Source organism: Somniosus microcephalus, unplaced genomic scaffold, assembly GCF_052327205.1.
Source record: "Somniosus microcephalus isolate GS21.2 unplaced genomic scaffold, FLI_Smic_1.0 unresolved_chr4, whole genome shotgun sequence".
Lineage (NCBI taxonomy): Eukaryota > Metazoa > Chordata > Chondrichthyes > Squaliformes > Somniosidae > Somniosus > Somniosus microcephalus.
The window spans coordinates 56915742-56943711 of NW_028225182.1; the positions used below are offsets into that span (position 1 = coordinate 56915742).

Consider the following 27970-nt stretch of genomic DNA (forward strand, 5'->3'; position numbering starts at 1 on the left):
GCAGGAACCCTGGCTGATTTACCCTCTCTCTAACCCAGGGGTCACTGGGCAGTGATCAGGAGCAGGAACCCTGGCTGATTTCCCCTCTCTCTAACCCAGGGGTCACTGGACAGTGATCAGGAGCAGGAACCCTGGCTGATTTCCCCCTCTCTCTAACCCAGGGGTCACTGGGCAGTGATCAGGAGCAGGAACCCTGGCTGATTTCCCCTCTCTCTAACCCAGGGGTCACTGGGCAGTGATCAGGAGCAGGAACCCTGGCTGATTTCCCCTCTCTCTAACCCAGCGGTCACTGGACAGTGATCAGGAGCAGGAACCCTGGCTGATTTCCCCTCTCTCTAACCCAGGGGTCACTGGACAGTGATCAGGAGCGGGAACACTGGCTGATTTCCCCTCTCCCTAACCCAGGGGTCACTGGACAGTGATCAGGAGCGGGAACCCTGGCTGATTTCCCCTCTCTCTAACCCAGGGGTCACTGGACAGTGATCAGGAGCAGGAACCCTGGCTGATTTCCCCTCTCCCTAACCCAGGGGTCACTGGACAGTGATCAGGAGCGGGAACCCTGGCTGATTTCCCCTCTCTCTAACCCAGGGGTCACTGGACAGTGATCAGGAGCAGGAACCCTGGCTGATTTCCCCCCTCTCTCTAACCCAGGGGTCACTGGACAGTGATCAGGAGCAGGAACCCTGGCTGATTTCCCCCTCTCTCTAACCCAGGGGTCACTGGGCAGTGATCAGGAGCAGGAACCCTGGCTGATTTCCCCTCTCTCTAACCCAGGGGTCACTGGGCAGTGATCAGCAGCAGGAACCCTGGCTGATTTCCCCTCTCTCTAACCCAGGGGTCACTGGGCAGTGATCAGGAGCAGGAACCCTGGCTGATTTCCCCTCTCTCTAACCCAGGGGTCACTGGGCAGTGATCAGGAGCACGAACCCTGGCCGATTTCCCCTCTCTCTAACCCAGGGGTCACTGGACAGTGATCATGAGCACGAACCCTGGCTGATTTCCCCTCTCTCTAACCCAGGGGTCACTGGGCAGTGATCAGGAGCAGGAACCCTGGCTGATTTCCCCTCTCTCTAACCCAGGGGTCACTGGGCAGTGATCAGGAGCAGGAACCCTGGCTGATTTCCCCCTCTCTCTAACCCAGGGGTCACTGGGCAGTGATCAGGAGCAGGAACCCTGGCTGATTTCCCTCTCTCTCTAACCCAGGGGTCACTGGACAGTGATCAGGAGCAGGAACCCTGGCTGATTTCCCCTCTCTCTAACCCAGGGGTCACTGGACAGTGATCAGGAGCAGGAACCCTGGCTGATTTCCCCTCTCTCTAACCCAGGGGTCACTGGACAGTGATCAGGAGCAGGAACCCTGGCTGATTTCCCCTCTCTCTAACCCAGGGGTCACTGGACAGTGATCAGGAGCAGGAACCCTGGCTGATTTCCCCTCTCTCTAACCCAGGGGTCACTGGACAGTGATCAGGAGCAGGAACCCTGGCTGATTTCCCCATCTCTCTAATCCAGGGGTCACTGGACAGTGATCAGGAGCAGGAACCCTGGCTGAATTCCTCTCTCTCTAACCCAGGGGTCACTGGACAGTGATCAGGAGCAGGAACCCTGGCTGATTTCCCCTCTCTCTAACACAGGGGTCACTGGACAGTGATCAGGAGCAGGAACCCTGGCTGATTTCCCCTCTCTCTAACCCAGGGGTCACTGGACGGTGATCAGGAGCAGGAACCTGGCTGATTTCCCCACTCTCTAACCCAGGGGTCACTGGACGGTGATCAGGAGCAGGAACCCTGGCTGATTTCCCCATCTCTCTAACCCAGGGGTCACTGGACAGTGATCAGGAGCAGGAACCTGGCTGATTTCCCCACTCTCTAACCCAGGGGTCACTGGACGGTGATCAGGAGCAGGAACCCTGGCTGATTTCCCCATCTCTCTAACCCAGGGGCCACTGGACAGTGATCAGGAGCGGGAACCCTGGCTGATTTCCCCTCTCTCTAACCCAGGGGTCACTGGACAGTGATCAGGAGCAGGAACCCTGGCTGATTTCCCCCCTCTCTCTAACGCAGGGGTCACTGGACAGTGATCAGGAGCAGGAACCTGGCTGATTTCCTCTCTCTCTAACCCAGGGGTCACTGGACAGTGATCAGGAGCGGGAACCCTGGCTGATTTCCCCTCTCTCTAACCCAGGGGTCACTGGGCAGTGATCAGGAGCACGAACCCTGGCTGATTTCCCCTCTCTCTAACCCAGGGGTCACTGGACAGTGATCAGGAGCAGGAACCCTGGCTGATTTCCCCTCTCTCTAACCCAGGGGTCACTGGGCAGTGATCACGAGCACGAACCCTGGCTGATTTCCCCTCTCTCTAACCCAGGGGTCACTGGGCAGTGATCAGGAGCAGGAACCCTGGCTGATTTCCCCTCTCTCTAACCCAGGGGTCACTGGGCAGTGATCAGGAGCAGGAACCCTGGCTGATTTCCCCCTCTCTCTAACCCAGGGGTCACTGGGCAGTGATCAGGAGCAGGAACCCTGGCTGATTTCCCTCTCTCTCTAACCCAGGGGTCACTGGACAGTGACCAGGAGCAGGAACCCTGGCTGATTTCCCCATCTCTCTAACCCAGGGGTCACTGGACAGTGATCAGGAGCAGGAACCCTGGCTGATTTCCCCTCTCTCTAACCCAGGGGTCACTGGACAGTGATCAGGAGCAGGAACCCTGGCTGATTTCCCCCCTCTCTCTAACCCAGGGGTCACTGGACAGTGATCAGGAGCATGAACCCTGGCTGATTTCCTCTCTCTCTAACCCAGGGGTCACTGGACAGTGATCAGGAGCAGGAACCCTGGCTGATTTCCCCTCTCTCTAACCCAGGGGTCACTGGACAGTGATCAGGAGCGGCAACCCTGGCTGATTTCCCCTCTCTCTAACCCAGGGGTCACTGGAAAGTGATCAGGAGCAGGAACCCTGGCTGATGTCCCCTCTCTCTAACCCAGGGGTCACTGGACAGTGATCAGGAGCGGGAACCCTGGCTGATTTCCCCTCTCTCTAACCCAGGGGTCACTGGGCAGTGATCAGGAGCAGGAACCCTGGCTGATTTCCCCTCTCTCTAACCCAGGGGTCACTGGGCAGTGATCAGGAGCACGAACCCTGGCTGATTTCCCCTCTCTCTAACCCAGGGGTCACTGGGCAGTGATCAGGAGCAGGAACCCTGGCTGATTTCCCCCTCTCTCTAACCCAGGGGTCACTGGGCAGTGATCAGGAGCAGGAACCCTGGCTGATTTCCCTCTCTCTCTAACCCAGGGGTCACTGGACAGTGACCAGGAGCAGGAACCCTGGCTGATTTCCCCTCTCTCTAACCCAGGGGTCACTGGACAGTGATCAGGAGCAGGAACCCTGGCTGATTTCCCCTCTCTCTAACCTAGGGGTCACTGGACAGTGATCAGGAGCAGGAACCCTGGCTGATTTCCCCTGTCTCTAACCTAGGGGTCACTGGACAGTGATCAGGAGCAGGAACCCTGGCTGATTTCCCCTCTCTCTAACCCAGGGGTCACTGGACAGTGACCAGGAGCAGGAACCCTGGCTGATTTCCCCTCTCTCTAACCCAGGGGTCACTGGACAGTGACCAGGAGCAGGAACCCTGGCTGATTTCCCCTCTCTCTAACCTAGGGGTCACTGGACAGTGATCAGGAGCAGGAACCCTGGCTGATTTCCCCTCTCTCTAACCTGGGGGTCACTGGACAGTGATCAGGAGCAGGAACCCTGGTTGATTTCCCCTCTCTCTAACCCAGGGGTCACTGGACAGTGATCAGGAGCAGGAACCCTGGCTGATTTCCCCCTCTCTCTAACCCAGGGGTCACTGGGCAGTGATCAGGAGCAGGAACCCTGGCTGATTTCCCCTCTCTCTAACCCAGGTGTCACTGGACAGTGATCAGGAGCAGGCACCCTGGCTGATTTCCCCTCTATCTAACCCAGGGGTCACTGGACAGTGATCAGGAGCAGGAACCCTGGCTGATTTCCCCTCTCTCTAACCTAGAGGTCACTGGACAGTGATCAGGAGCAGGAACCCTGGCTGATTTCCTCTCTCTCTCTAACCCAGGGGTCACTGGACAGTGATCAGGAGCAGGAACCCTGGCTGATTTCCCCTCTCTCTAACCTGGGGGTCACTGAACAGTGATCAGAAGCAGGCACCCTGGCTGATTTCCCCTCTCTCTAACCCAGGGATCACTGGACTGTGATCAGGAGCAGGAACCCTGGCTGATTTCCCCTCTCTCTAACCCAGGGGCCACTGGACAGTGATCAGGAGCAGGAACCCTGGCTGATTTCCCCCTCTCTCTAAACCAGGGGTCACTGGGCAGTGATCAGGAGCAGGAACCCTGGCTGATTTCCCCTCTCTCTAACGCAGGGGTCACTGGACTGTGATCAGGAGCAGGAACCCTGGCTGATTTCCCCTCTCTCTAACCCAGGGGTCACTGGAAAGTGATCAGGAGCAGGAACCCTGGCTGATTTCCCCTCTCTCTAACCCAGGGGTCACTGGACAGTGATCAGGAGCAGGAACACTGGCTGATTTCCTCTCTCTCTCTAACCCAGGGGTCACTGGGCAATGATCAGGAGCAGGAACCCTGGCTGATTTCCCCTCTCTCTAACCCAGGGGTCACTGGACAGTGATCAGGAGCAGGAACCCTGGCTGATTTCCCCTCTCTCTAACCCAGGGGTCACTGGACAGTGATCAGGAGCAGGAACCCTGGCTGATTTCCCCTCTCTCTCTAACCCAGGGGTCACTGGACAGTGATCAGGAGCAGGAACCCTGGCTGATTTCCCCTCTCTCTAACACAGGGGTCACTGGACAGTGATCAGGAGCAGGAACCCTGGCTGATTTCCCCTCTCTCTAACCCAGGGGTCACTGGACGGTGATCAGGAGCAGGAACCCTGGCTGATTTCCCCATCTCTCTAACCCAGGGGTCACTGGACAGTGATCAGGAGCAGGAACCCTGGCTGATTTCCCCTCTCTCTAACCCAGGGGTCACTGGGCAGTGATCAGGAGCAGGAACCCTGGCTGATTTCCTCTCTCTCTAACCCAGGGGTCACTGGACAGTGATCAGGAGCAGGAACCCTGGCTGATTTCACCTCTCTCTAACCCAGGGGTCACTGGACAGTGATCAGGAGCGGGAACCCTGGCTGATTTCCCCTCTCTCTAACCCAGGGGTCACTGGGCAGTGATCAGGAGCAGGAACACTGGCTGATTTCCTCTCTCTCTCTAACCCAGGGGTCACTGGGCAATGATCAGGAGCAGGAACCCTGGCTGATTTCCCCTCTCTCTAACCCAGGGGTCACTGGACAGTGATGAGGAGCAGGAACCCTGCCTGATTTCCCCTCTCTCTCTAACCCAGGGGTCACTGGGCTGTGATCAGGAGCAGGAACCCTGGCTGATTTCCCCCTCTCTCTAACCCAGGGGTCACTGGACAGTGATCAGGAGCAGGAACCCCGGCTGATTTCCCCTCTCTCTAACCCAGGGGTCACTGGGCTGTGATCAGGAGCAGGAACCCTGGCTGGTTTCCCCTCTCTCTAACCCAGGGGTCACTGGACAGTGATCAGGAGCAGGAACCCTGGCTGGTTTCCCCTATCTCTCTAACCTAGGGGTCACTGGGCAGTGATCAGGAGCAGGAACCCTGGCTGGTTTCCCCTATCTCTCTAACCTAGGGGTCACTGTGCAGTGATCAGGAGCAGGAACCCTGGCTGGTTTCCCCTATCTCTCTAACCCAGGGGTCACTGGACAGTGATCAGGAGCAGGAACCCTGGCTGATTTCCCCTCTCTCTCTAACCCAGGGGTCACTGGGCTGTGATCAGGAGCAGGAACCCTGGCTGATTTCCCCCTCTCTCTAACCCAGGGGTCACTGGACAGTGATCAGGAGCAGGAACCCTGGCTGATTTCCCCTCTCTCTAACCCAGGGGTCACTGGGCTGTGATCAGGAGCAGGAACCCTGGCTGATTTCCCCCCTCTCTCTAACCCAGGGGTCACTGGGCAGTGATCAGGAGCAGGAACCCTGGCTGATTTCCCCTATCTCTCTAACCTAGGGGTCACTGGGCAGTGATCAGGAGCAGGAACCCTGGCTGGTTTCCCCTATCTCTCTAACCCAGGGGTCACTGGACAGCGATCAGGAGCAGGAACCCTGGCTGGTTTCCCCTATCTCTCTAACCCAGGGTTCACTGGACAGTGATCAGGAGCAGGAACCCTGGCTGATTTCCCCATCTCTCTAACCCAGGGGTCACTGGACAGTGATCAGGAGCAGGAACCCTGGCTGATTTCCCCTCTCTCTCTAACCCTGGGGTCACTGGACAGTGATCAGGAGCAGGAACCCTGGCTGATTTCCCCATCTCTCTAACCCAGGGGTCACTGGACAGTGATCAGGAGCAGGAACCCTGGCTGATTTCCCCTCTCTCTAACCCAGGGGTCACTGGACAGTGATCAGGAGCAGGAACCCTGGCTGGTTTCCCCTATCTCTCTAACCCAGGGTTCACTGGACAGTGATCAGGAGCAGGAACCCTGGCTGATTTCCCCATCTCTCTAACCCAGGGGTCACTGGGCAGTGATCAGGAGCAGGAACCCTGGCTGATTTCCCCTCTCTCTAACAGGGGTCACTGGGCAGTGATCAGGAGCAGGAACCCTGGCTGATTTCCCCTCTCTCTAACAGGGGTCACTGGGCAGTGATCAGGAGCAGGAACCCTGGCTGATTTCCCCTCTCTCTAACCCATGGGTCTCTGGGCAGTGATCAGGAGCAGGAACCCTGGCTGATTTCCCCATCTCTCTAACCCAGGGGTCACTGGACAGTGATCAGGAGCAGGAACCCTGGCTGATTTCCCCATCTCTCTAACCCAGGGGTCACTGGAGAGAGATCAGGAGCAGGAACCCTGGCTGATTTCCTCTCTCTCTAACCCAGGGGTCACTGGACAGTGATCAGGAGCAGGAACCCTGGCTGATTTCCCCATCTCTCTAACCCTGGGGTCACTGGGCAGTGAACAGGAGCAGGAACCCTAAACCCCTCATTCCCTCCGCCCATCACCCAGGCTGAAAATGTCTGACAGACCGTAGATGGTGGTTGGACGCTGGAGCCTTCTGTGTGCCACACTGGGCCCTGAAGTTATCATGAGCCCTTGCTCTGTTTAACATCACTGCCCCGATGCGTGCGTTGTATTGTGGACTGATTGGTGCTTTAGTATGAGCACAGTGATACACTCCCCCTCCTCGCTGCTAACACGTTTGACGGATCTGTCACACCAACAGATACAAAAGGCCTGTTTTTCCAGACCTTCGGGGGCCGCAGGAAGACTCTAAGTCGGACCGTCGCGCCTCACCTGTCACACGGATACCGGAAATTCATCCCGACAAAGGACAACGTCTTCATCCTGGACTACAGCGGCACACTCTTCTTCCTGAAGAACGCCCTGGTTTCGTCCACCCTCGGCCAGATCCAGTGGAAACGGGCCTGCCGCTATGTTGTACTCTGCCGCAATGTTAAGGATGTGAGTGGAACCTTTCCCCGGTGCGGTGTCACTGAAAGGGCGGCTTAAACCCTGCAGCAAGACGGCACACCACACCCACCCCCACCCCCACCCCCCTGACATCTGTTCGTCAGGACCAGCTCTGGAGTGGGTGGGACAGTGTAGAGGGAGCTTTACTCTGTTTCTAACCCGTGCTGTACCTGCCCTGGGAGTGTTTGATGGGACAGTGTAGAGGGAGCTTTACTCTGTATCTAACCCGTGCTGTACCTGCCCTGGGAGCGTTTGATGGGACAGTGTAGAGGGAGCTTTACTCTGTATCTAACCCGTGCTGTACCTGCCCTGGGAGAGTTTGATGGGACTGTGTAGAGGGAGCTTTACTCTGTATCTAACCCGTGCTGTACCTGTCCTGGGAGTGTTTGATGGGACAGTGTAGAGGGAGCTTTACTCTGTATCTAACCCGTGCTGTACCTGCCCTGGGAGTGTTTGATGGAGCAGTGTAGAGGGAGCTTTACTCTGTATCTAACCCGTGCTGTACCTGCCCTGGGAGTGTTTGATGGGACAGTGTAGAGGGAGCTTTACTCTGTATCTAACCCGTGCTGTACCTGCCCTGGGAGTGTTTGATGGGACAGTGTAGAGGGAGCTTTACTCTGTATCTAACCCGTGCTGTACCTGCCCTGGGAGTGTTTGATGGAGCAGTGTAGAGGGAGCTTTACTCTGTATCTAACCCCGTGCTGTACCTGCCCTGGGAGTGTTTGATGGGACAGTGTAGAGGGAGCTTTACTCTGTATCTAACCCCGTGATGTACCTGCCCTGGGAGTGTTTGATGGGACAGTGTAGAGGGAGCTTTACTCTGTATCTAACCCCGTGATGTACCTGCCCTGGGAGTGTTTGATAGGACAGTGTAGAGGGAGCTTTACTCTGTATCTAACCCGTGCTGTACCTGCCCTGAGAGTGTTTGATGGGACAGTGTAGAGGGAGCTTTACTCTCTATCTAACCCTGTGCTGTACCTGCCCTGGGAGTGTTTGATGGGACAGTGTAGAGGGAGCTTTACTCTGTATCTAACCCGTGCTGTACCTGCCCTGGGAGTGTTTGATGGGACAGTGTAGAGGGAGCTTTACTCTGTATCTAACCCGTGCTGTACCTGCCCTGGGAGTGTTTGATGGGACAGTGTGGATGGATCTTTACTCTGTATCTAACCCGTGCTGTACCTGCCCTGGGAGTGTTTGATGGGACAGTGTAGAGGGAGCTTTACTCTGTATCTAACCCGTGCTGTACCTGCCCTGGGAGTGTTTGATGGGACAGTGTAGAGGGAGCTTTACTCTGTATCTAACCCGTGCTGTACCTGCCCTGGGAGTGTTTGATGGGACAGTGTAGAGGGAGCTTTACTCTGTATCTAACCTGTGCTGTACCTGCCCTGGGAGTGTTTGATTGGACAGTGTAGAGGGAGCTTTACTCTGTATCTAACCCGTGCTGTACCTGCACTGGGAGTGTTTGATGGGACAGTGTAGAGGGAGCTTTACTCTGTATCTAACCCGTGCTGTACCTGCCCTGGGAGGGTTTGATGGGACAGTGTAGAGGGAGCTTTACTCTGTATCTAACCCGTGCTGTACCTGCCCTGGGAGTGTTTGATGGGACAGTGTAGAGGGAGCTTTACTCTGTATCTAACCCCGTGCTGTACCTGCCCTGGGAGTGTTTGATTGGACAGTGTAGAGGGAGCTTTACTCTGTATCTAACCCGTGCTGTACCTGCCCTGGGAGGGTTTGATGGGGACAGTGTAGAGGGAGCTTTACTCTGTATCTAACCTGTGCTGTACCTGCCCTGGGAGTGTTTGATGGGACAGTGTAGTGGGAGCTTTACTCTGTATCTAACCCGTGCTGTACCTGCCCTGGGAGTGTTTGATTGGACAGTGTAGAGGGAGCTTTACTCTGTATCTAACCCGTGCTGTACCTGCACTGGGAGTGTTTGATGGGACAGTGTAGAGGGAGCTTTACTCTGTATCTAACCCGTGCTGTACCTGCCCTGGGAGTGTTTGATGGGACAGTGTAGAGGGAGCTTTACTCTGTATCTAACCCCGTGCTGTACCTGCCCTGGGAGTGTTTGATTGGACAGTGTAGAGGGAGCTTTACTCTGTATCTAACCCGTGCTGTACCTGCCCTGGGAGTGTTTGATGGGACAGTGTAGAGGGAGCTTTACTCTGTATCTAACCCGTGCTGTACCTGCCCTGGGAGGGTTTGATGGGGACAGTGTAGAGGGAGCTTTACTCTGTATCTAACCCGTGCTGTTCCTGCCCTGGGAGTGTTTGATGGGACAGTGTAGAGGGGGCTTTACTCTGTATCTAACCCGTGCTGTACCTGCCCGGGAGTGTTTGATGGGACAGTGTAGAGGGAGCTTTACTCTGTATCTAACCCGTGCTGTACCTGCCCTGGGAGTGTTTGATGGGACAGTGTAGAGGGAGCTTTACTCTCTATCTAACCTGTGCTGTACCTGCCCTGGGAGTGTTTGATGGGACAGTGTAGAGGGAGCTTTACTCTGTATCTAACCCGTGCTGTACCTGCCCTGGGAGTGTTTGATGGGACAGTGTAGAGGGAGCTTTACTCTGTATCTAACCCGTGCTGTACCTGCCCTGGGAGTGTTTGATGGGACAGTGTAGAGGGAGCTTTACTCTGTATCTAACCCATGCTGTACCTGCCCTGGGAGTGTTTGATGGGACAGTGTAGAGGGAGCTTTACTCTGTATCTAACCCATGCTGTACCTGCCCTGGGAGTGGTTGATGGGACAGTGTGGAGGGAGCTTTACTCTGTATCTAACCCGTGCTGTACCTGCCCTGGGAGTGTTTGATGGGACAGTGTAGAGGGAGCTTTACTCTGTATCTAACCCGCGCTGTACCTGCCCTGGGAGTGTGTGATTTGGACATTGGATCCCCATCAGTAACATCCCTCGCTTTGACAAGCTGAAAATTCAGTGGATGAAAAGCAATATTTTTTTAAATAATGTCCTGTTCTCTGTGAGGTGACAGCTTAAAGTTCACTGATATGTTCCCTTCCAGTTTGCAACTGACCCGAGGAACGACACAATCTATCGTAAATATTTGTACGTGCTGGGTACGAGAGACATCCCGCCCTTAGTGACCCAAGACCCCAGTGACATCGCCCACACGTGTGACTGTGTGGAGGTATACCTACAGTCCAGCGGCCAACGGGTATTCAAGATGACCTTTCACTCCTCCATGAGATTCAAGAAGATCAAGTTGGTGGGACAGGAAACGGAGAGGTCTCTGCTGCTCCTGACAGGTACTGGGCGGCACCTGCCTGACTAACACTGTGTGACCCCTTCATTCACAGCACCGTCCGTCAGTCAGTCAAGCATCAACACGAGGCGGAGTCTAGTCTGTAGATTAGAGCTGGCGGGGCATGCTGAGGGACTCAGGGACTGCATTTCTGGCCCTTTTCCTCTTCTTCATATTCACAGGCCAGATTCGCTCTTCTGTAATTGGAATCTCACACCGTTATATGCGGAGTGAATGGGGGAACCGGGACACAGGGGAAACACTGTGACATTTCACGGCAGAGATTAGATGGGCTGCGCACCATATAACCCTGTCAAAGGTGGAAAGCACACACACTGTTAGACCGTATCATGCAGAATAAGAGTATTAATGGCCTCCTCCTGTTCCTGAGTAACAGGCTCGAGGGGCTGAATGGCCTCCTCCTGTTCCTGAGTAACAGGCTCGAGGGGCTGAATGGCCTCCTCCTGTTCCTGTGTAACAGGCTCGAGGGGCTGAATGGCCTCCTCCTGTTCCTGTGTAACAGGCTCGAGGGGCTGTATTGGCCTCCTCCTGTTTCTGTCGAACAGGCTCGAGGGGCTGAATGGCTTCCTCCTGTTCCTGTGTAACAGTCTTGAAGGGCTGAATGGCCTCCTCCTGTTCCTGTGTAAAAGGCTCGAGGGGCTGAATGGCCTCCTCCATTTCCTGTGTAACAGGCTTGAGGGGCTGAATGGGCCTCCTCCTGTTCCTGTGTAACAGTCTTGAAGGGCTGAATGGCCTCCTCCTCTTCCTGTATAACAAGCTCGAGGGGCTGAATGGCTTCCTCCTGTTCCTGTGTAACAGGCTCGAGGGGCTGTATTGGCCTCCTCCTGTTCCTGTGTAACAGGCTCGAGGGGCTGAATGGCTTCCTCCTGTTCCTGTGTAACAGTCTTGAAGGGCTGAATGGCCTCCTCCTGTTCCTGTATAACAGGCTGGAGGGGCTGAATGGCCTCCTCCTGTTCCTGTGTAGCAGGCTCGAGGGGCTAAATGGCCTCCTCCTGTTCCTGTGTAACAGGCTTGAGGGGCTGAATGGCCTCCTCCTGTTCCTGTGTAGCAGGCTCGAGGGGCTAAATGGCCTCCTCCTTTTCCTGTGTAACAGGCTCGAGGGGCTGAATGGCCTCCTCCTGTTCCTGTATAACAAGCTCGAGGGGCTGAATGGCCCCCTCCTGTTCCTGTGTAACAGGCTCGAGGGGCTGAATGGCTTCCTCCTGTTCCTGTGTAACAGGCTCGAGGGGCTGAACGGCCTCTTCCTTTTGCTATGTAACAGGCTCGAGGGGCTGAATGGCCTCCTGTTCCTGTGTAACAGGCTCGTGGGGCTGAATGGCCTCCTCCTGTTACTGTGTAACAGGCTCGAGGGGCTGAATGGCCTCCTCCTGTTCCTAATGTAACAGGCTCAAGGAGCTGAATGGCCTCCTCCTGTTCCTGTATAACAGGCTCGAGGGGCTGAATGGCCTCCTCCTGTTCCTGTGTAACAGGCTCAAGGGGCTGAATGGGCCTCCTCCTGTTCCTGTGTAACAGGCTTGAGGGGCAGAATGGGCCTCCTCCTGTTCCCGTGTAACAGGCTCGAGGGGCTGAATGGCCTCCTCCTGTTCCTGAGTAACAGGCTCGAGGGACTGAATGGCCTCCTCCTGTTCCTGTGTAACAGGCTCGAGGGGCTGAATGGCCTCCTCCTGTTCCTGAGTAACAGGCTCGAGGGGCTGAATGGCCTACTCCTGTTCCTGCGTAACAGGCTCGAGGGGCTGAATGGGCCTCCTCCTGTTCCTGTGTAACAGGCTTGAGGGGCTGAATGGCTTCCTTTTCCTGTGTAACAGGCTTGAGGGGCTGAATGGGCCTCCTCCTGTTCCTACGTAACAGGCTCGAGGGGCTGAATGGCCTCCTCATGTTCCTGTGTAACAGTCTTGAAGGGCTGAATGGCCTACTCCTGTTCCTGTATAACAGGCTTGAGGGGCTGAATGGCCTCCTCCTGTTCCTGTGTAACAGGCTAGAGGGGCTGAACGGCCTCCTCCTGTTCCTGTGTAACAGGCTAGAGGGGCTGAATGGGCCACCTCCTGTTCCTGTATAACAGGCTAGAGGGGCTGAATGGGCCCCCACCTGTTCCTGTGTAACAGGCTAGAGGGGCGGAATGGGCCTCTTCCTGTTCCTGTATAACAGGCTTGAGGGGCTGAATGGCCTCCTCCTGTTCCTGTGTAGCAGGCTCGAGGGGCTAAATGGCCTCCTCCTGTTCCTGTGTAACAGGCTTGAGGGGCTGAATGGCCTCCTCCTGTTCCTGTGTAGCAGGCTCGAGGGGCTAAATGGCCTCCTCCTTTTCCTGTGTAACAGGCTCGAGGGGCTGAATGGGCCTCCTCCTGTTCCTGTGTAACAGTCTTGAAGGGCTGAATGGCCTCCTCCTGTTCCTGTATAACAAGCTCGAGGGGCTGAATGGCCCCCTCCTGTTCCTGTGTAACAGGCTCGAGGGGCTGAATGGCTTCCTCCTGTTCCTGTGTAACAGTCTTGAAGGGCTGAATGGCCTCCCCCTGTTCCTGTATAACAGGCTCGAGGGGCTGAATGGCCTCCTCCTTTTCCTGTGTAACAGGCTCGAGGGGCTGAATGGGCCTCCTCCTGTTCCTGTGTAACAGTCTTGAAGGGCTGAATGGCCTCCTCCTGTTCCTGTATAACTAGCTCGAGGGGCTGAATGGCTTCCTCCTGTTCCTGTGTAACAGGCTCGAGGGGCTGTATTGGCCTCCTCCTGTTCCTGTGCAACAGGCTCGAGGGGCTGAATGGCTTCCTCCTGTTCCTGTGTAACAGTCTTGAAGGGCTGAATGGCCTCCTCCTGTTCCTGTATAACAGGCTGGAGGGGCTGAATGGCCTCCTCCTGTTCCTGTGTAGCAGGCTCGAGGGGCTAAATGGCCTCTTCCTGTTCCTGTGTAACAGGCTTGAGGGGCTGAATGGCCTCCTCCTGTTCCTGTGTAGCAGGCTCGAGGGGCTAAATGGCCTCCTCCTTTTCCTGTGTAACAGGCTCGAGGGGCTGAATGGGCCTCCTCCTGTTCCTGTGTAACAGTCTTGAAGGGCTGAATGGCCTCCTCCTGTTCCTGTGTAACAGGCTCGAGGGGCTGAATGGCCTCCTCCTTTTCCTGTGTAACAGGCTCGAGGGGCTGAATGGGCCTCCTCCTGTTCCTGTGTAACAGTCTTGAAGGGCTGAATGGCCTCCTCCTGTTCCTGTATAACAGGCTGGAGGGGCTGAATGGCCTCCTCCTGTTCCTGTGTAGCAGGCTCGAGGGTCTAAATGGCCTCCTCCTGTTCCTGTGTAACAGGCTTGAGGGGCTGAATGGCCTCCTCCTGTTCCTGTGTAGCAGGCTCGAGGGGCTAAGTGGCCTCCTCCTTTTCCTGTGTAACAGGCTCGAGGGGCTGAATGGGCCTCCTCCTGTTCCTGTGTAACAAGCTCGAGGGGCTGAATGGCCCCCTCCTGTTCCTGTGTAACAGGCTCGAGGGGCTGAATGGCTTCCTCCTGTTCCTGTGTAACAGTCTTGAAGGGCTGAATGGCCTCCTCCTGTTCCTGTATAACAGGCTCGAGGGGCTGAATGGCCTCCTCCTGTTCCTGTGTAACAGGCTCGAGGGGCTGAATGGGCCTCCTCCTGTTCCTGTGTAACAGGCTCGAGGGGCTGAATGGCTTCCTCCTGTTCCTGTGTAACAGGCTCGAGGGGCTGAACGGCCTCTTCCTGTTGCTATGTAACAGGCTCGAGGGGCTGAATGGCCTCCTGTTCCTGTGTAACAGGCTCGTGGGGCTGAATGGCCTCCTCCTGTTACTGTGTAACAGGCTCGAGGGGCTGAATGGCCTCCTGTTCCTAATGTAACAGGCTCAAGGAGCTGAATGGCCTCCTCCTGTTCCTGTATAACAGGCTCGAGGGGCTGAATGGCCTCCTCCTGTTCCTGTGTAACAGGCTCGAGGGGCTGAATGGCCTCCTCCTGTTCCTGTGTAAAAATAATTCAAGTTTTTTACGGGGCTAAAAATAAACTTACCTTTTTTTAAATTACAGAAAATGCTGGAAAAACTCAGCAGGCCTGGTAACATCTGTGGAGAGAGAAACAGAGTTAATGTTTCAGGTCAAAACCCTTGGTCAGAACTGAGAATAAAGCCTCAGCTTTTTTCTCAGTTCTGTAGAAGGGTTTCGACCTGAAACGTTGACTCGAATTTCTCTCCACGGATGGTGCCTGGCCTGCTGAGTTTTTCCAGCGTTTTCTGTTGTTATTTCAGAAATCCAGCATCCGCAGTATTTTGCTATCGTATTACTGTAACTTTTTTTTAAAGTGTTTTTAAATGATAAATCAGTGAAATTTTTTTTTTTTTTTAACTTTTTTCAACTCTTATCCTGGTAAAAGCAGGCCTTACGCTGCTTTTACCAGGCGTAAGAATTGTAAGGGTTTTCTGCGGGCGGAGGGTCTCCAGAAAGCGGAACTCTTCCCCCGCAGAGGCCCTTCTCCAGGGTAGGCGGAGAATCTGTCAAGATCATTCTTGACAGATCGGAAATGCCGGTTTTCAGCGCGTGAGCTGTGCATGCCTGGAACCGGAATTTCTGACGTTCCTACGGGTGGGTGCACAGCGCGTACCCACTTGTAGGGATCGGAATATCTGGGCCAAGATCTCCTTCCTGAGGAGCGGGGCCCTGGACTGGACGTGGTCACTCCAAATGGGGTCTGACCCTGGAGAACTCTGCAGCCTTGAACTGCCTGAAGGGCGCACATTGGCGAACAGATTGGACACGTCGGGCTGGATTTTGATTGAGGAGGCGTGTAGGAGGCGGGACTACAACTTTCGGGGTTGTAGTCCCGCCTCCATCGAGTGGTGGCCAACCCACGCGATTTAGACTTGATTGACCTTGTTGAGGCCGCCCAGCGGGCCCAGCAGGCAAATTAAGGGCCACCCGGCAACAGGTGACGTCACAGATTGACATTTCATCTGTCAAGAGGTTTTGACAGATGAAATATCAGCGTTTCACAGCTGTTTGAAGCTGTCAAACACTGACAGTCTGTACTCCAGGTTAATTCCTTCCTCTCAGGATGATTTAGAGATCTCCCCGGAACAGAAAGCAGAGGCTGCAGATTTTGACAGCTGGCGGCCATTCTGCTTTCTGTGCCAAACACACTTACCTTTGCACTCATGCACACATCACTCACCTGAACACCGGACATCTCGACCCCTCCAAGCCCTTCAGCCCGACGGGCCGCCTCGCTAACTCGGCGTGGTTTGGAGCCGTCGGGAATCCCACACTTCAGGAATAAAAATAGGGATTAGGCTAAAAACTGCCTGTTAACAAGCAGTTAATTGGCACTAATCCCCTTCCCGCCTCGGGGAGGCGGGTCCCAGTGCGGGGCGGGTACCCGCCTCCTGGTAAACGGGCATGGAGGCGGGTTGGGGGCGGGTTGGGTTCGTGCCCCCCGATTTCGCGAATTTAACCCCCCACATACCTCCAATCCCGCCTCCACGGCCCGATGAAAATCCTGCCCAAAGGATTTCACTCTATTTCTTTTCTCACCAGACGACGGGAAGATTTACAGCTTAACAATCAACGAGACCCAGCTGGACCAGCCGCGGTCCTACACCGTCCAGCTATCCACACGCAAGATCACCAAGTGTCTCCCCCACATCACCATCTCGGCGGTGCACTCGAACCAGAGCAGTGCCCTCTACGTCACAGGTAACCGAGCGAGACTTGGGGACAGGCTCCCCGGTGAGCGTTGTATAAAGACCGCGCACCAAATGCCCATTAGTGCCAGCAGTAGAAAACTCTAACTCCACGTGTAGGGGCATCGGGAACGGTTTAATGTCAACTGTTCCGTGTCCAAATCATCAGCACGAGTAAGGAGGGGTGGGCCATGAAACATATCAAATATGAAGTGGATTGGTCATGGTAAACCCAACAGATATATTAAAATAGGACAGCGGAGGGTCAAACAAACGAAAAATAAATTTAGATCCATACTGAGAGCAAAGGTTGATGTGTGCCCAGAATACCCTGCTGGACAAGGCACTGGCGATACGATCCCTCAGAGCCCACACAACACAGAGGGACGCGGGCTGGACCTCATCAGGTCCTCAGGACGTCCCAAAGTGCTTTCCATCCAATGGGTTAATTTGGAAATGTAATTGCTGTTCATGTACCAGAGTGAGGACCATGGGTCAGGCCTCTTGTACTCTTTGACCTCTGATTATATCCTGGGCTTTCGGTTGCAGATTCCGGAGCCGTGTACCTGGAAGTTCACACAGCGGGCGTCTATCGAGACCTCTTTGGGACTCTCCATGCCTTTGATCCGTTTGACCAACAGATCCCACTCGCCCTAGCGTTGTCCTCCAAGGTAAAGCTCGTACCTCAAACTACCCCATAAATCTTCATTAGAATAACTCCACAAATATAGAAACATCGAAGATAGGAGCAGGAGTCGGCCATTCGGCCCCTCGAGCCTGCTCCGCCATTCAATGAGATCATGGCTGATCATCCAAATTCAGTACCCTGTCCCTGCCTTCTCCCCATATCCCTTGATCCCTTTAGCCTTAAGAAATATATCCAACTCCTTCTTGAATATATTTAATGAATTGGCCTCAACTGCCTTCTGTGGTAGAGAATTCCACAGGTTCCCCACTCTCTGGGTGAAGAAATTCCTCCTCATCTCTGTCCTAAATCGCTTACCCCTTATCCTTAGACTGTGACCCCTGGTTCTGGACTCCCCGCCATCGGGAACATCCTTCCTGCATCTAGTCTGTCCAGTCCTGTTAGAATTTTATAAGTTTCAATGAGATCCCCTCTCATTCTTCTAAACTCCAGTGAGTATAAGCCCAATCGACCCAATCTCTCCTCATACGTCATTCCTGCCATCCCAGGTATCAGCCTGGTGAATCTTCACTGAACTCCTTCCATGGCAAGAATATCCTTCCTCAGACAAGGCGACCAAAACTGCACACAATACTCAAGGTGTGGTCTCACCAAGGCCCTGTACAACTGCAGCAAGACATCCTTGCTCCTGTACTCAAATCCTCTCGCTACGAAGGCCAACATACCATTTGCCTTCTTAACCGCCTGCTGCACCTGCATGCTTACCTTCAGCGACTGGTGCACAAGGACACCCAGGTCTTGTTGCACTTCCCCTTCTCCCAATCTATTGCCGTTCAGATAATAATCTGCCTTCCTGTTTTTGCCACCAAAGTGGATAACCTCGCATTTATCCACATTATACTGCATCTGCCATGCTTCTGCCCAATCACCCAACTGTTTCTATAAAACCCCGTCATCAGCAACCCCATCTCATGTAACTCTTCCCCATCTGAGATACCTCGGTCTCTCCCCGCGAACACAATCCCGGTGTCATTCTGTTATTGTCTTTCTCCCAGCTTCCCCCCACCCTCTACCTCCCTCTACTGAAGGTTCTGTGGAATTCTCTACCACAGAAGACAGTTGAGGCCAATTCATTAAATATATTCAAGAAGGAGTTGGATATATTTCTTAAGGCTAAAGGGATCAAGGGATATGGGGAGAAGGCAGGGACAGGGTACTGAATTTGGATGATCAGCTATGATCTCATTGAATGGCGGAGCAGGCTCGAGGGGCCGAATGGCCGACTCCTGCTCCTATCTTCTGTGTTTCTATGTTCTGACTCTTACAAGGGTTTTACTTCCACCTGAATCAGGTTTCGGACTGACCTCTCGCCCATTCTTCGGGTGTGAGTCTGGTGTTGAGTCTTGATGGGCTGTTTGGCTGCGGAGGCCCTCGCCGAGATTGGGAGCGGGAGCTCGAGCTGATTTGTCCCTTCCTTATACACGGGGAACTGAGGACATTTGCAGGAGCCCCGGGGCTGCCCGAGAGTTCAGCTGACTCGGCACGGACTAAAGTTGGGATCCTGGCCTACCCTCGTTGCTCTGTGCGACTCAGTGCCACATTACGCTGGTGACAGGGAAACCCAACCCACGCCCCCCCTCCCCCAGAGCCTCTCTCGGGCATTGGCCTGCCCGACACCATATCTGCCCCCTCGCTCTCGGTTTATTGAGCAGAGATCCCGGGGGGGGGGGGTCAGTCAGGCCAGGGGAAGGACACCGCCATGGTGAACTGGATAATCTCTGCCTCTCCAATGTCTCTCCACTGATCACTGCTGTCAGGATTGTCCTTGCAGGTCATCAGTTGCTCCTTGGGATACAACCATCTGGGATTGGTGGATGAATTTGGACGGATATTCATGCAAGGAAACAACCGATATGGACAACTGGGAACAGGCGACAAGATTGACCGAGGAGAGCCCACCCTGGTACGATCAGACCCTCTCTTACCTACAGCCATTCCAGAGCACTGTCTGTATGCTCAGAGTTCGAGAACACCAAGAGGAGAATCGCTGGTTTAGTGGGGACACCCTGTATCTAACCCGTGCTGTACCTGCCCCGGGAGTGTTTGATGGGACAGTGTAGAGGGAGCTTTACTCTGTATCTAACCCGTGCTGTACCTGCCCCGGGAGTGTTTGATGGAACAGTGTAGAGGGAGCTTTACTCTGTATCTAGCCCGTGCTGTACCTGCCCTGGGAGTGTTTGATGGGACAGTGTAGAGGGAGCTTTACTCTGTATCTAACCCGTGCTGTACCTGCCCTGGGAGTGTTTGATGGGACAGTGCAGAGGGAGTGTTACTCTGTATCTAACCCGTGCTGTACCTGCCCTGGGAGTGTTTGATGGGACAGTGTAGAGGGAGCTTTACTCTGTATCTAACCCGTGCTGTACCTGCCCTGGGAGTGTTTGATGGGACAGTGTAGAGGGAGCTTTACTCTGTATCTAACCCGTGCTGTACCTGCCCTGGGAGTGTTTGATGGGACAGTGTAGAGGGAGCTTTACTCTGTATCTAACCCGTGCTGTACCTGCCCCGGGAGTGTTTGATGGGACAGTGCAGAGGGAGCTTTACTCTGTATCTAACCCGTGCTGTACCTGCCCCGGGAGTGTTTGATGGGACAGTGTAGAGGGAGCTTTACTCTGTATCTAACCCGTGCTGGACCTGCCCTGGGAGTGTTTGATGGGACAGTGTAGAGGGAGCTTTACTCTGTATCTAACCCGTGCTGTACCTGCCCCGGGGGTGTTTGATGGGACAGTGTAGAGGGAGCTTTACTCTGTATCTAACCCGTGCTGTACCTGCCCTGGGAGTGTTTGATGGGACAGTGTAGAGGTAGTTTTACTCTGTATCTAACCCGTGCTGTACCTGCCCTGGGAGTGTTTGATGGGACAGTGTAGAGGGAGCTTTACTCTGTATCTAACCCGTGCTGTACCTGCCCCGGGGGTGTTTGATGGGACAGTGTAGAGGGAGCTTTACTCTGTATCTAACCCGTGCTGTACCTGCCCTGGGAGTGTTTGATGGGACAGTGTAGAGGGAGCTTTACTCTGTATCTAACCCGTGCTGTACCTGCCCCGGGGGTGTTTGATGGGACAGTGTAGAGGGAGCTTTACTCTGTATCTAACCCGTGCTGTACCTGCCCTGGGAGTGTTTGATGGGACAGTGTAGAGGGAGCTTTACTCTGTATCTAACCCGTGCTGTACCTGCCCCGGGGGTGTTTGATGGGACAGTGTAGAGGGAGCTTTACTCTGTATCTAATCCGTGCTGTACCTGCCCTGGGAGTGTTTGATGGGACAGTGGAAAGGGAGCTTTACTCTGTATCTAACCCGTGCTGTACCTGCCCTGGGAGTGTTTGATGGGACAGTGTAGAGGGAGCTTTACTCTGTATCTAACCCGTGCTGTACCTGCCCCAGGAGTGTTTGATGGGACAGTGTAGAGAGAGCTTTACTCTATATCTAACCCCGTGCTGTACCTGCCCTGGGAGTGTTTGCTGGGACAGTGTAGAGGGAGCTTTACTCTGTATCTGACCCGTGCTGTACCTGCCCTGGGAGTGTTTGATGGGACAGTGTAGAGGGAGCTTTACTCTGTATCTAACCCGTGCTGTACCTGCCCCAGGAGTGTTTGATGGGACAGTGTAGAGGGATCTTCACTCTGTGTCTACCCTGTGCTGTACCTGCCCTGGGAGTGTTTGATGGGACAGTGTAGAGGGAGCTTTACTCTGTATCTAACCCATGCTGTACCTGCCCCGGGAGTGTTTGATGGGACAGTGTAGAGGGATCTTTACTCTGTATCTAACCCGTGCTGTACCTGCACTGGGAGTGTTTGATGGGACAGTGTAGAGGGAGCTTTACTCTGTATCTAACCCGTGCTGTACCTGCCCTGGGAGTGTTTGATGGGGCAGTGTAGAGGGAGCTTTACTCTGTATCTAACCCCGTGCTGTACCTGACCCGGGAGTGTTTGATGGGACAGTGTAGAGGGAGCTTTACTCTGTATCTAACCCGTGCTGTACCTGCCCTGGGAGTGTTTGATGGGACAGTGTAGAGGGAGCTTTACTCTGTATCTTACCCGTGCTGTACCTGCCCTGGGAGTGTTTGATGGGACAGTGTAGAGGGAGATTTACTCTGTATCTAACCCGTGCTGTACCTGCCCCAGGAGTGTTTGATGGGACAGTGTAGAGGGATCTTTACTCTGTATCTACCCTGTGCTGTACCTGCCCTGGGAGTGTTTGATGGGACAGTGTAGAGGGAGCTTTACACTGTATCTAACCCGTGCTGTACCTGCCCCGGGAGTGTTTGATGGGACAGTGTAGAGGGATCTTTACTCTGTATCTAACCCGTGCTGTACCTGCCCTGGGAGTGTTTGATGGGACAGTGTAGAGGGAGCTTTACTCTGTATCCAACCCGTGCTGTACCTGCCCTGGGAGTGTTTGATGGGACAGTGTAGAGGGAGCTTTACTCTGTATCTAACCCGTGCTGTACCTGCCCTGGGAGTGTTTGATGGGACAGTGTAGAGGGAGCTTTACTCTGTATCTAACCCGTGCTGTACCTGCCCCGGGAGTGTTTGATGGGACAGTGTAGAGGGAGCTTTACTCTGTATCAAACCCGTGCTGTACCTGCCCTGGGAGTGTTTGATGGGACAGTGTAGAGGGAGCTTTACTCTGTATCTAACCCGTGCTGTACCTGCCCCAGGAGTGTTTGATGGGACAGTGTAGGGAGAGCTTTACTCTATATCTAACCCCGTGCTGTACCTGCCCTGGGAGTGTTTGATGGGACAGTGTAGAGGGAGCTTTACTCTGTATCTAACCCGTGCTGTACCTGCCCTGGGAGTGTTGGATGGGACAGTGTAGAGAGAGCTTTACTCTATATCTAACCCCGTGCTGTACCTGCCCTGGGAGTGTTTGATGGGACAGTGTAGAGGGAGCTTTACTCTGTATCTAACCCGAGCTGTACCTGCCCCAGGAGTGTTTGATGGGACAGTGTAGAGGGAGCTTTACTCTGTATCTAACCCGTGCTGGACCTGCCCTGGGAGTGTTTGATGGGACAGTGTAGAGGGAGCTTTACTCTGTATCTAACCCGTGCTGTACCTGCCCTGGGAGTGTTTGATGGGACAGTGTAGAGGTAGCTTTACTCTGTATCTAACCCGTGCTGTACCTGCCCTGGGAGTGTTTGATGGGACAGTGTAGAGGGAGCTTTACTCTGTATCTAACCCGTGCTGTACCTGCCCTGGGAGTGTTTGATGGGACAGTGTAGAGGGAGCTTTACTCTGTATCTAACCCGTGCTGTACCGGCCCCAGGAGTGTTTGATGGGACAGTGTAGAGGGAGCTTTACTCTGTATCTAACCCGTGCTGTACCTGCCCCAGGAGTGTTTGATGGGACAGTGTAGAGGGTTCTTTACTCTGTATCTACCCTGTGCTGTACCTGCCCTGGGAGTGTTTGATGGGACAGTGTAGAGGGAGCTTTACTCTGTATCTAACAAGTGCTGTACCTGCCCCGGGAGTGTTTGATGGGACAGTGTAGAGGGACCTTTACTCTGTATCTAACCCGTGCTGTACCTGCCCTGGGAGTGTTTGATGGGACAGTGTAGAGGGAGCTTTACTCTGTATCTAACCCGTGCTGTACCTGCCCTGGGAGTGTTTGATGGGGCAGTGTAGAGGGAGCTTTACTCTGTATCTAACCCCGTGCTGTACCTGCCCTGGGAGTGTTTGATGGGACAGTGTAGAGGGAGCTTTACTCTGTATCTAACACGTGCTGTACCTGCCCTGGGAGTTTTTGATGGGACAGTGTAGAGGGAGCTTTACTCTGTATCTAACCCGTGCTGTACCTGCCCCAGGAGTGTTTGATGGGACAGTGTAGAGAGAGCTTGACTCTATATCTAACCCCGTGCTGTACCTGCCCTGGGAGTGTTTGATGGGACAGTGTAGAGGGAGCTTTACTCTGTATCTAACCCGTGCTGTACCTGCCCTGGGAGTGTTGGATGCGACAGTGTAGAGAGAGCTTCACTCTATATCTAACCCCGTGCTGTACCTGCCCTGGGAGTGTTTGATGGGACAGTGTAGAGGGAGCTTTACTCTGTATCTAACCCGAGCTGTACCTGCCCCAGGAGTGTTTGATGGGACAGTTTAGAGGGAGCTTTACTCTGTATCTAACCCGTGCTGGACCTGCCCTGGGAGTGTTTGATGGGACAGTGTAGAGGGAGCTTTACTCTGTATCTAACCCGTGCTGTACCTGCCCTGGGAGTGTTTGATGGGACAGTGTAGAGGTAGCTTTACTCTGTATCTAACCCGTGCTGTACCTGCCCTGGGAGTGTTTGATGGGACAGTGTAGAGGGAGCTTTACTCTGTATCTAACCCGTGCTGTACCTGCCCTGGGAGTGTTTGATGGGACAGTGTAGAGGGAGCTTTACTCTGTATCTAACCCGTGCTGTACCGGCCCCAGGAGTGTTTGATGGGACAGTGTAGAGGGAGCTTTACTCTGTATCTAACCCGTGCTGTACCTGCCCCAGGAGTGTTTGATGGGACAGTGTAGAGGGTTCTTTACTCTGTATCTACCCTGTGCTGTACCTGCCCTGGGAGTGTTTGATGGGACAGTGTAGAGGGAGCTTTACTCTGTATCTAACCCGTGCTGTACCTGCCCTGGGAGTGTTTGATGGGGCAGTGTAGAGGGAGCTTTACTCTGTATCTAACCCCGTGCTGTACCTGCCCTGGGAGTGTTTGATGGGACAGTGTAGAGGGAGCTTTACTCTGTATCTAACACGTGCTGTACCTGCCCTGGGAGTGTTTGATGGGACAGTGTAGAGGGAGCTTTACTCTGTATCTAACCCGTGCTGTACCTGCCCCAGGAGTGTTTGATGGGACAGTGTAGAGAGAGCTTGACTCTATATCTAACCCCGTGCTGTACCTGCCCTGGGAGTGTTTGATGGGACAGTGTAGAGGGAGCTTTACTCTGTATCTAACCCGTGCTGTACCTGCCCTGGGAGTGTTGGATGCGACAGTGTAGAGAGAGCTTTACTCTATATCTAACCCCGTGCTGTACCTGCCCTGGGAGTGTTTGATGGGACAGTGTAGAGGGAGCTTTACTCTGTATCTAACCCGTGCTGTACCTGCCCCAGGAGTGTTTGATGGGACAGTGTAGAGGGAGCTTTACTCTGTATCTAACCCGTGCTGTACCTGCCCTGGGAGTGTTTGATGGGACAGTGTAGAGGGAGCTTTACTCTGTATCTAACCCGTGCTGTACCTGCCCTGGGAGTGTTTCATGGGACAGTGTAGAGGTAGCTTTACTCTGTATCTAACCCGTGCTGTACCTGCCCTGGGAGTGTTTGATGGGACAGTGTAGAGGGAGCTTTACTCTGTATCTAACCTGTGCTGTACCTGCCCTGGGAGTGTTTGATGGGACAGTGTAGAGGGAGCTTTACTCTGTATCTAACCCATGCTGTACCTGCCCCGGGAGTGTTTGATGGGACAGTGTAGAGGGAGCTTTACTCTGTATCTAACCCGTGCTGTACCTGCCCCGGGAGTGTTTGATGGGACAGTGTAGAGGGAGCTTTACTCTGTATGTAACCCGTGCTGTACCTGCCCTGGGAGTGTTTGATGGGACAGTGTAGAGGGAGCTTTACTCTGTATCTAACCAGTGCTGTACCTGCCCTGGGAGTGTTTGATGGGACAGTGTAGAGGGAGCTTTACTCTGTATCTTACCTGTGCTGTACCTGCCCTGGGAGTGTTTGATGGGACAGTGTAGAGGGAGCTTTACTCTGTATCTAACCCGTGCTGTACCTGCCCCAGGAGTGTTTGATGGGACAGTGTAGAGGGATCTTTACTCTGTATCTACCCTGTGCTGTACCTGCCCTGGGAGTGTTTGATGGGACAGTGTAGAGGGAGCTTTACTCTGTATCTAACCTGTGCTGTACCTGCCCCGGGAGTGTTTGATAGGGCAGTGTAGAGGGAGCTTTACTCTGTATCTAACCCCGTGCTGTACCTGCCCTGGGAGTGTTTGATGGGACAGTGTAGATGGAGCTTTACTCTGTATCTAACACGTGCTGTACCTGCCCTGGGAGTGTTTGATGGGACAGTGTAGAGGGAGCTTTACTCTGTATCTAACCCGTGCTGTACCTGCCCCGGGAGTGTTTGATGGGACAGTGTAGAGGGATCTTTACTCTGTATCTAACCCGTGCTGTACCTGCCCCGGGAGTGTTTGATGGGACAGTGTAGAGGCAGCTTTACTCTGTATCTAACCCGTGCTGTACCTGCCCTGGGAGTGTTTGATGGGACAGTTTAAAGGGAGCCTTACTCTGTATCTAACCCGTGCTGTACCTGCCCTGGGAGTGTTTGATGGGACAGTGTAGAGGGAGCTTTACTCTGTATCTAACCCGTGCTGTACCTGCCCTGGGAGTGTTTGATTGGACAGTGTAGAGGGAGCTTTACTCTATATCTAATCCGTGCTGTACCTGCCCTGGGAGTATTTGATGGGATAGTGTAGAGGGTCCTTTACTCTGTATCTAACACATGCTGTACCTGCCCTGGGAGTGTTTGATGGGACAGTGTAGAGGGAGCTTTACTCTGTATCTAACCCGTGCTGTACCTGCCCTGGGAGTGTTTGATGGGACAGTGTAGAGGGAGCTTTACTCTGTATCTAACCCCGTGCTGTACCTGACCCGGGAGTGTTTGATGGGACAGTGTAGAGGGAGCTTTACTCTGTATCTAACCCGTGCTGTACCTGCCCCGGGAGTGTTTGATGGGACAGTGTAGAGGGAGCTTTACTCTCTATCTAACCCGTGCTGTACCTGCCCTGGGAGTGTTTGATGGGACAGTGTAGAGGGAGCTTTACTCTGTATCTAACCCCGTGCTGTACCTGAACCGGGAGTGTTTGATGGGACAGTGTAGAGGGAGCTTTACTCTGTATCTAACCCGTGCTGTACCTGCCCTGGGAGTGTTTGATGGGACAGTGTAGAGGGAGCTTTACTCTGTATCTTACCCGTGCTGTACCTGCCCTGGGAGTGTTTGATGGGACAGTGTAGAGGGAGCTTTACTCTGTATCTAACCCGTGCTGTACCTGCCCTGGGAGTGTTTGATGGGGCAGTGCAGAGGGAGCTTTACTCTGTATCTAACCCAGTGCTGTACCTGCCCTGGGAGTGTTTGATGGGACAGTGTAGAGGAAGCTTTACTCTGTATCTAACACGTGCTGTTCCTGCCCTGGGAGTGTTTGATGGGACAGTGTAGAGGGAGCTTTACTCTGTATCTAACCCGTGCTGTACCTGCTCCGGGAGTGTTTGATGGGACAGTGTAGAGGGATCTTTACTCTGTATCTAACCCGTGCTGTACCTGCCCTGGGAGTGTTTGATGGGACAGTTTAAAGGGAGCTTTACTCTGTATCTAACCCGTGCTGTACCTGCCCTGGGAGTGTTTGATGGGACAGTGTAGAGGGATCTTTACTCTGTATCTAACCCGTGCTGTACCTGCCCTGGGAGTGTTTGATGGGACAGTGTAGAGGGAGCTTTACTCTATATCTAATCCGTGCTGTACCTGCCCTGGGAGTATTTGATGGGATAGTGTAGAGGGACCTTTACTCTGTATCTAACACATGCTGTACCTGCCCTGGGAGTGTTTGATGGGACAGTGTAGAGGGAGCTTTACTCTGTATCTACCCCCGTGCTGTACCTGACCCGGGAGTGTTTGATGGGACAGTGTAGAGGGAGCTTTACTCTGTATCTAACCCGTGCTGTACCTGCCCCGGGAGTGTTTGATGGGACAGTGTAGAGGGAGCTTTACTCTGTATCTAACCCGTGCTGTACCTGCCCCGGGAGTGTTTGATGGGACAGTGTAGAGGGAGCTTTACTCTGTATCTAACCCGTGCTGTACCGGCCCCAGGAGTGTTTGATGGGACAGTGTAGAGGGAGCTTTACTCTGTATCTAACCCGTGCTGTACCTGCCCTGGGAGTGTTTGATGGGACAGTGTAGAGGGAGCTTTACTCTGTATCTTACCCGTGCTTTACCTGCCCTGGGAGTGTTTGATGGGACAGTGTAGAGGGAGCTTTACTCTGTATCTAACCCGTGCTGTACCTGCCCCGGGAGTGTTTGATGGGACAGTGTAGAGGGATCTTTACTCTGTATCTAACCCGTGCTGTACCTGCCCTGGGAGTGTTTGATGGGACAGTGTAGAGGGAGCTTTACTCTGTATCTAACCCGTGCTGTACCTGCCCTGGGAGTGTTTGATGGGGCAGTGTAGAGGGAGCTTTACTCTGTATCTAACCCCGTGCTGTACCTGCCCTGGGAGTGTTTGATGGGACAGTGTAGAGGGAGCTTGACTCTGTATCTAACACGTGCTGTACCTGCCCTGGGAGTGTTTGATGGGACAGTGTAGAGGGAGCTTTACTCTGTATCTAACCCGTGCTGTACCTGCCCCGCGAGTGTTTGATGGGACAACGTAGAGGGATCTTTACTCTGTATCTAACCCGTGCTGTACCTGCCCCGGGAGTGTTTGATGGGACAGTGTAGAGGCAGCTTTACTCTGTATCTAACCCGTGCTGTACCTGCCCTGGGAGTGTTTGATGGGACAGTTTAAAGGGAGCTTTACTCTGTATCTAACCCGTGCTGTACCTGCCCTGGGAGTGTTTGATGCGACAGTGTAGAGGGAGCTTTACTCTGTATCTAACCCGTGCTGTACCTGCCCTGGGAGTGTTTAATGGGACAGTGTCGAGGGAGCTTTACTCTATATCTAATCCGTGCTGTACCTGCCCTGGGAGTATTTGATGGGACAGTGTAGAGGGACCTTTTCTCTGTATCTAACACATGCTGTACCTGCCCTGGGAGTGTTTGATGGGACAGTGTAGAGGGACCTTTACTCTGTATCTAACACATGCTGTA

At 53.9% G+C, this 27970-nt stretch overlaps 1 protein-coding gene across 1 annotated transcript in view; it reads left to right on the plus strand.

The window, feature by feature from the left end:
* The window catches only part of LOC147091137 (F-box only protein 24-like), an 86430-nt gene that overhangs the window by 41497 nt on the left and 16963 nt on the right, over nt 1-27970 (plus strand). Inside the window, exons 4-8 of the mRNA XM_085977595.1 lie at nt 7266-7504; nt 10531-10774; nt 16299-16457; nt 16994-17115; nt 18922-19053. Of these exons, the coding sequence (XP_085833721.1) occupies nt 7266-7504; nt 10531-10774; nt 16299-16457; nt 16994-17115; nt 18922-19053 (896 nt within the window). The remainder of the gene's footprint in view (nt 1-7265; nt 7505-10530; nt 10775-16298; nt 16458-16993; nt 17116-18921; nt 19054-27970) is intronic.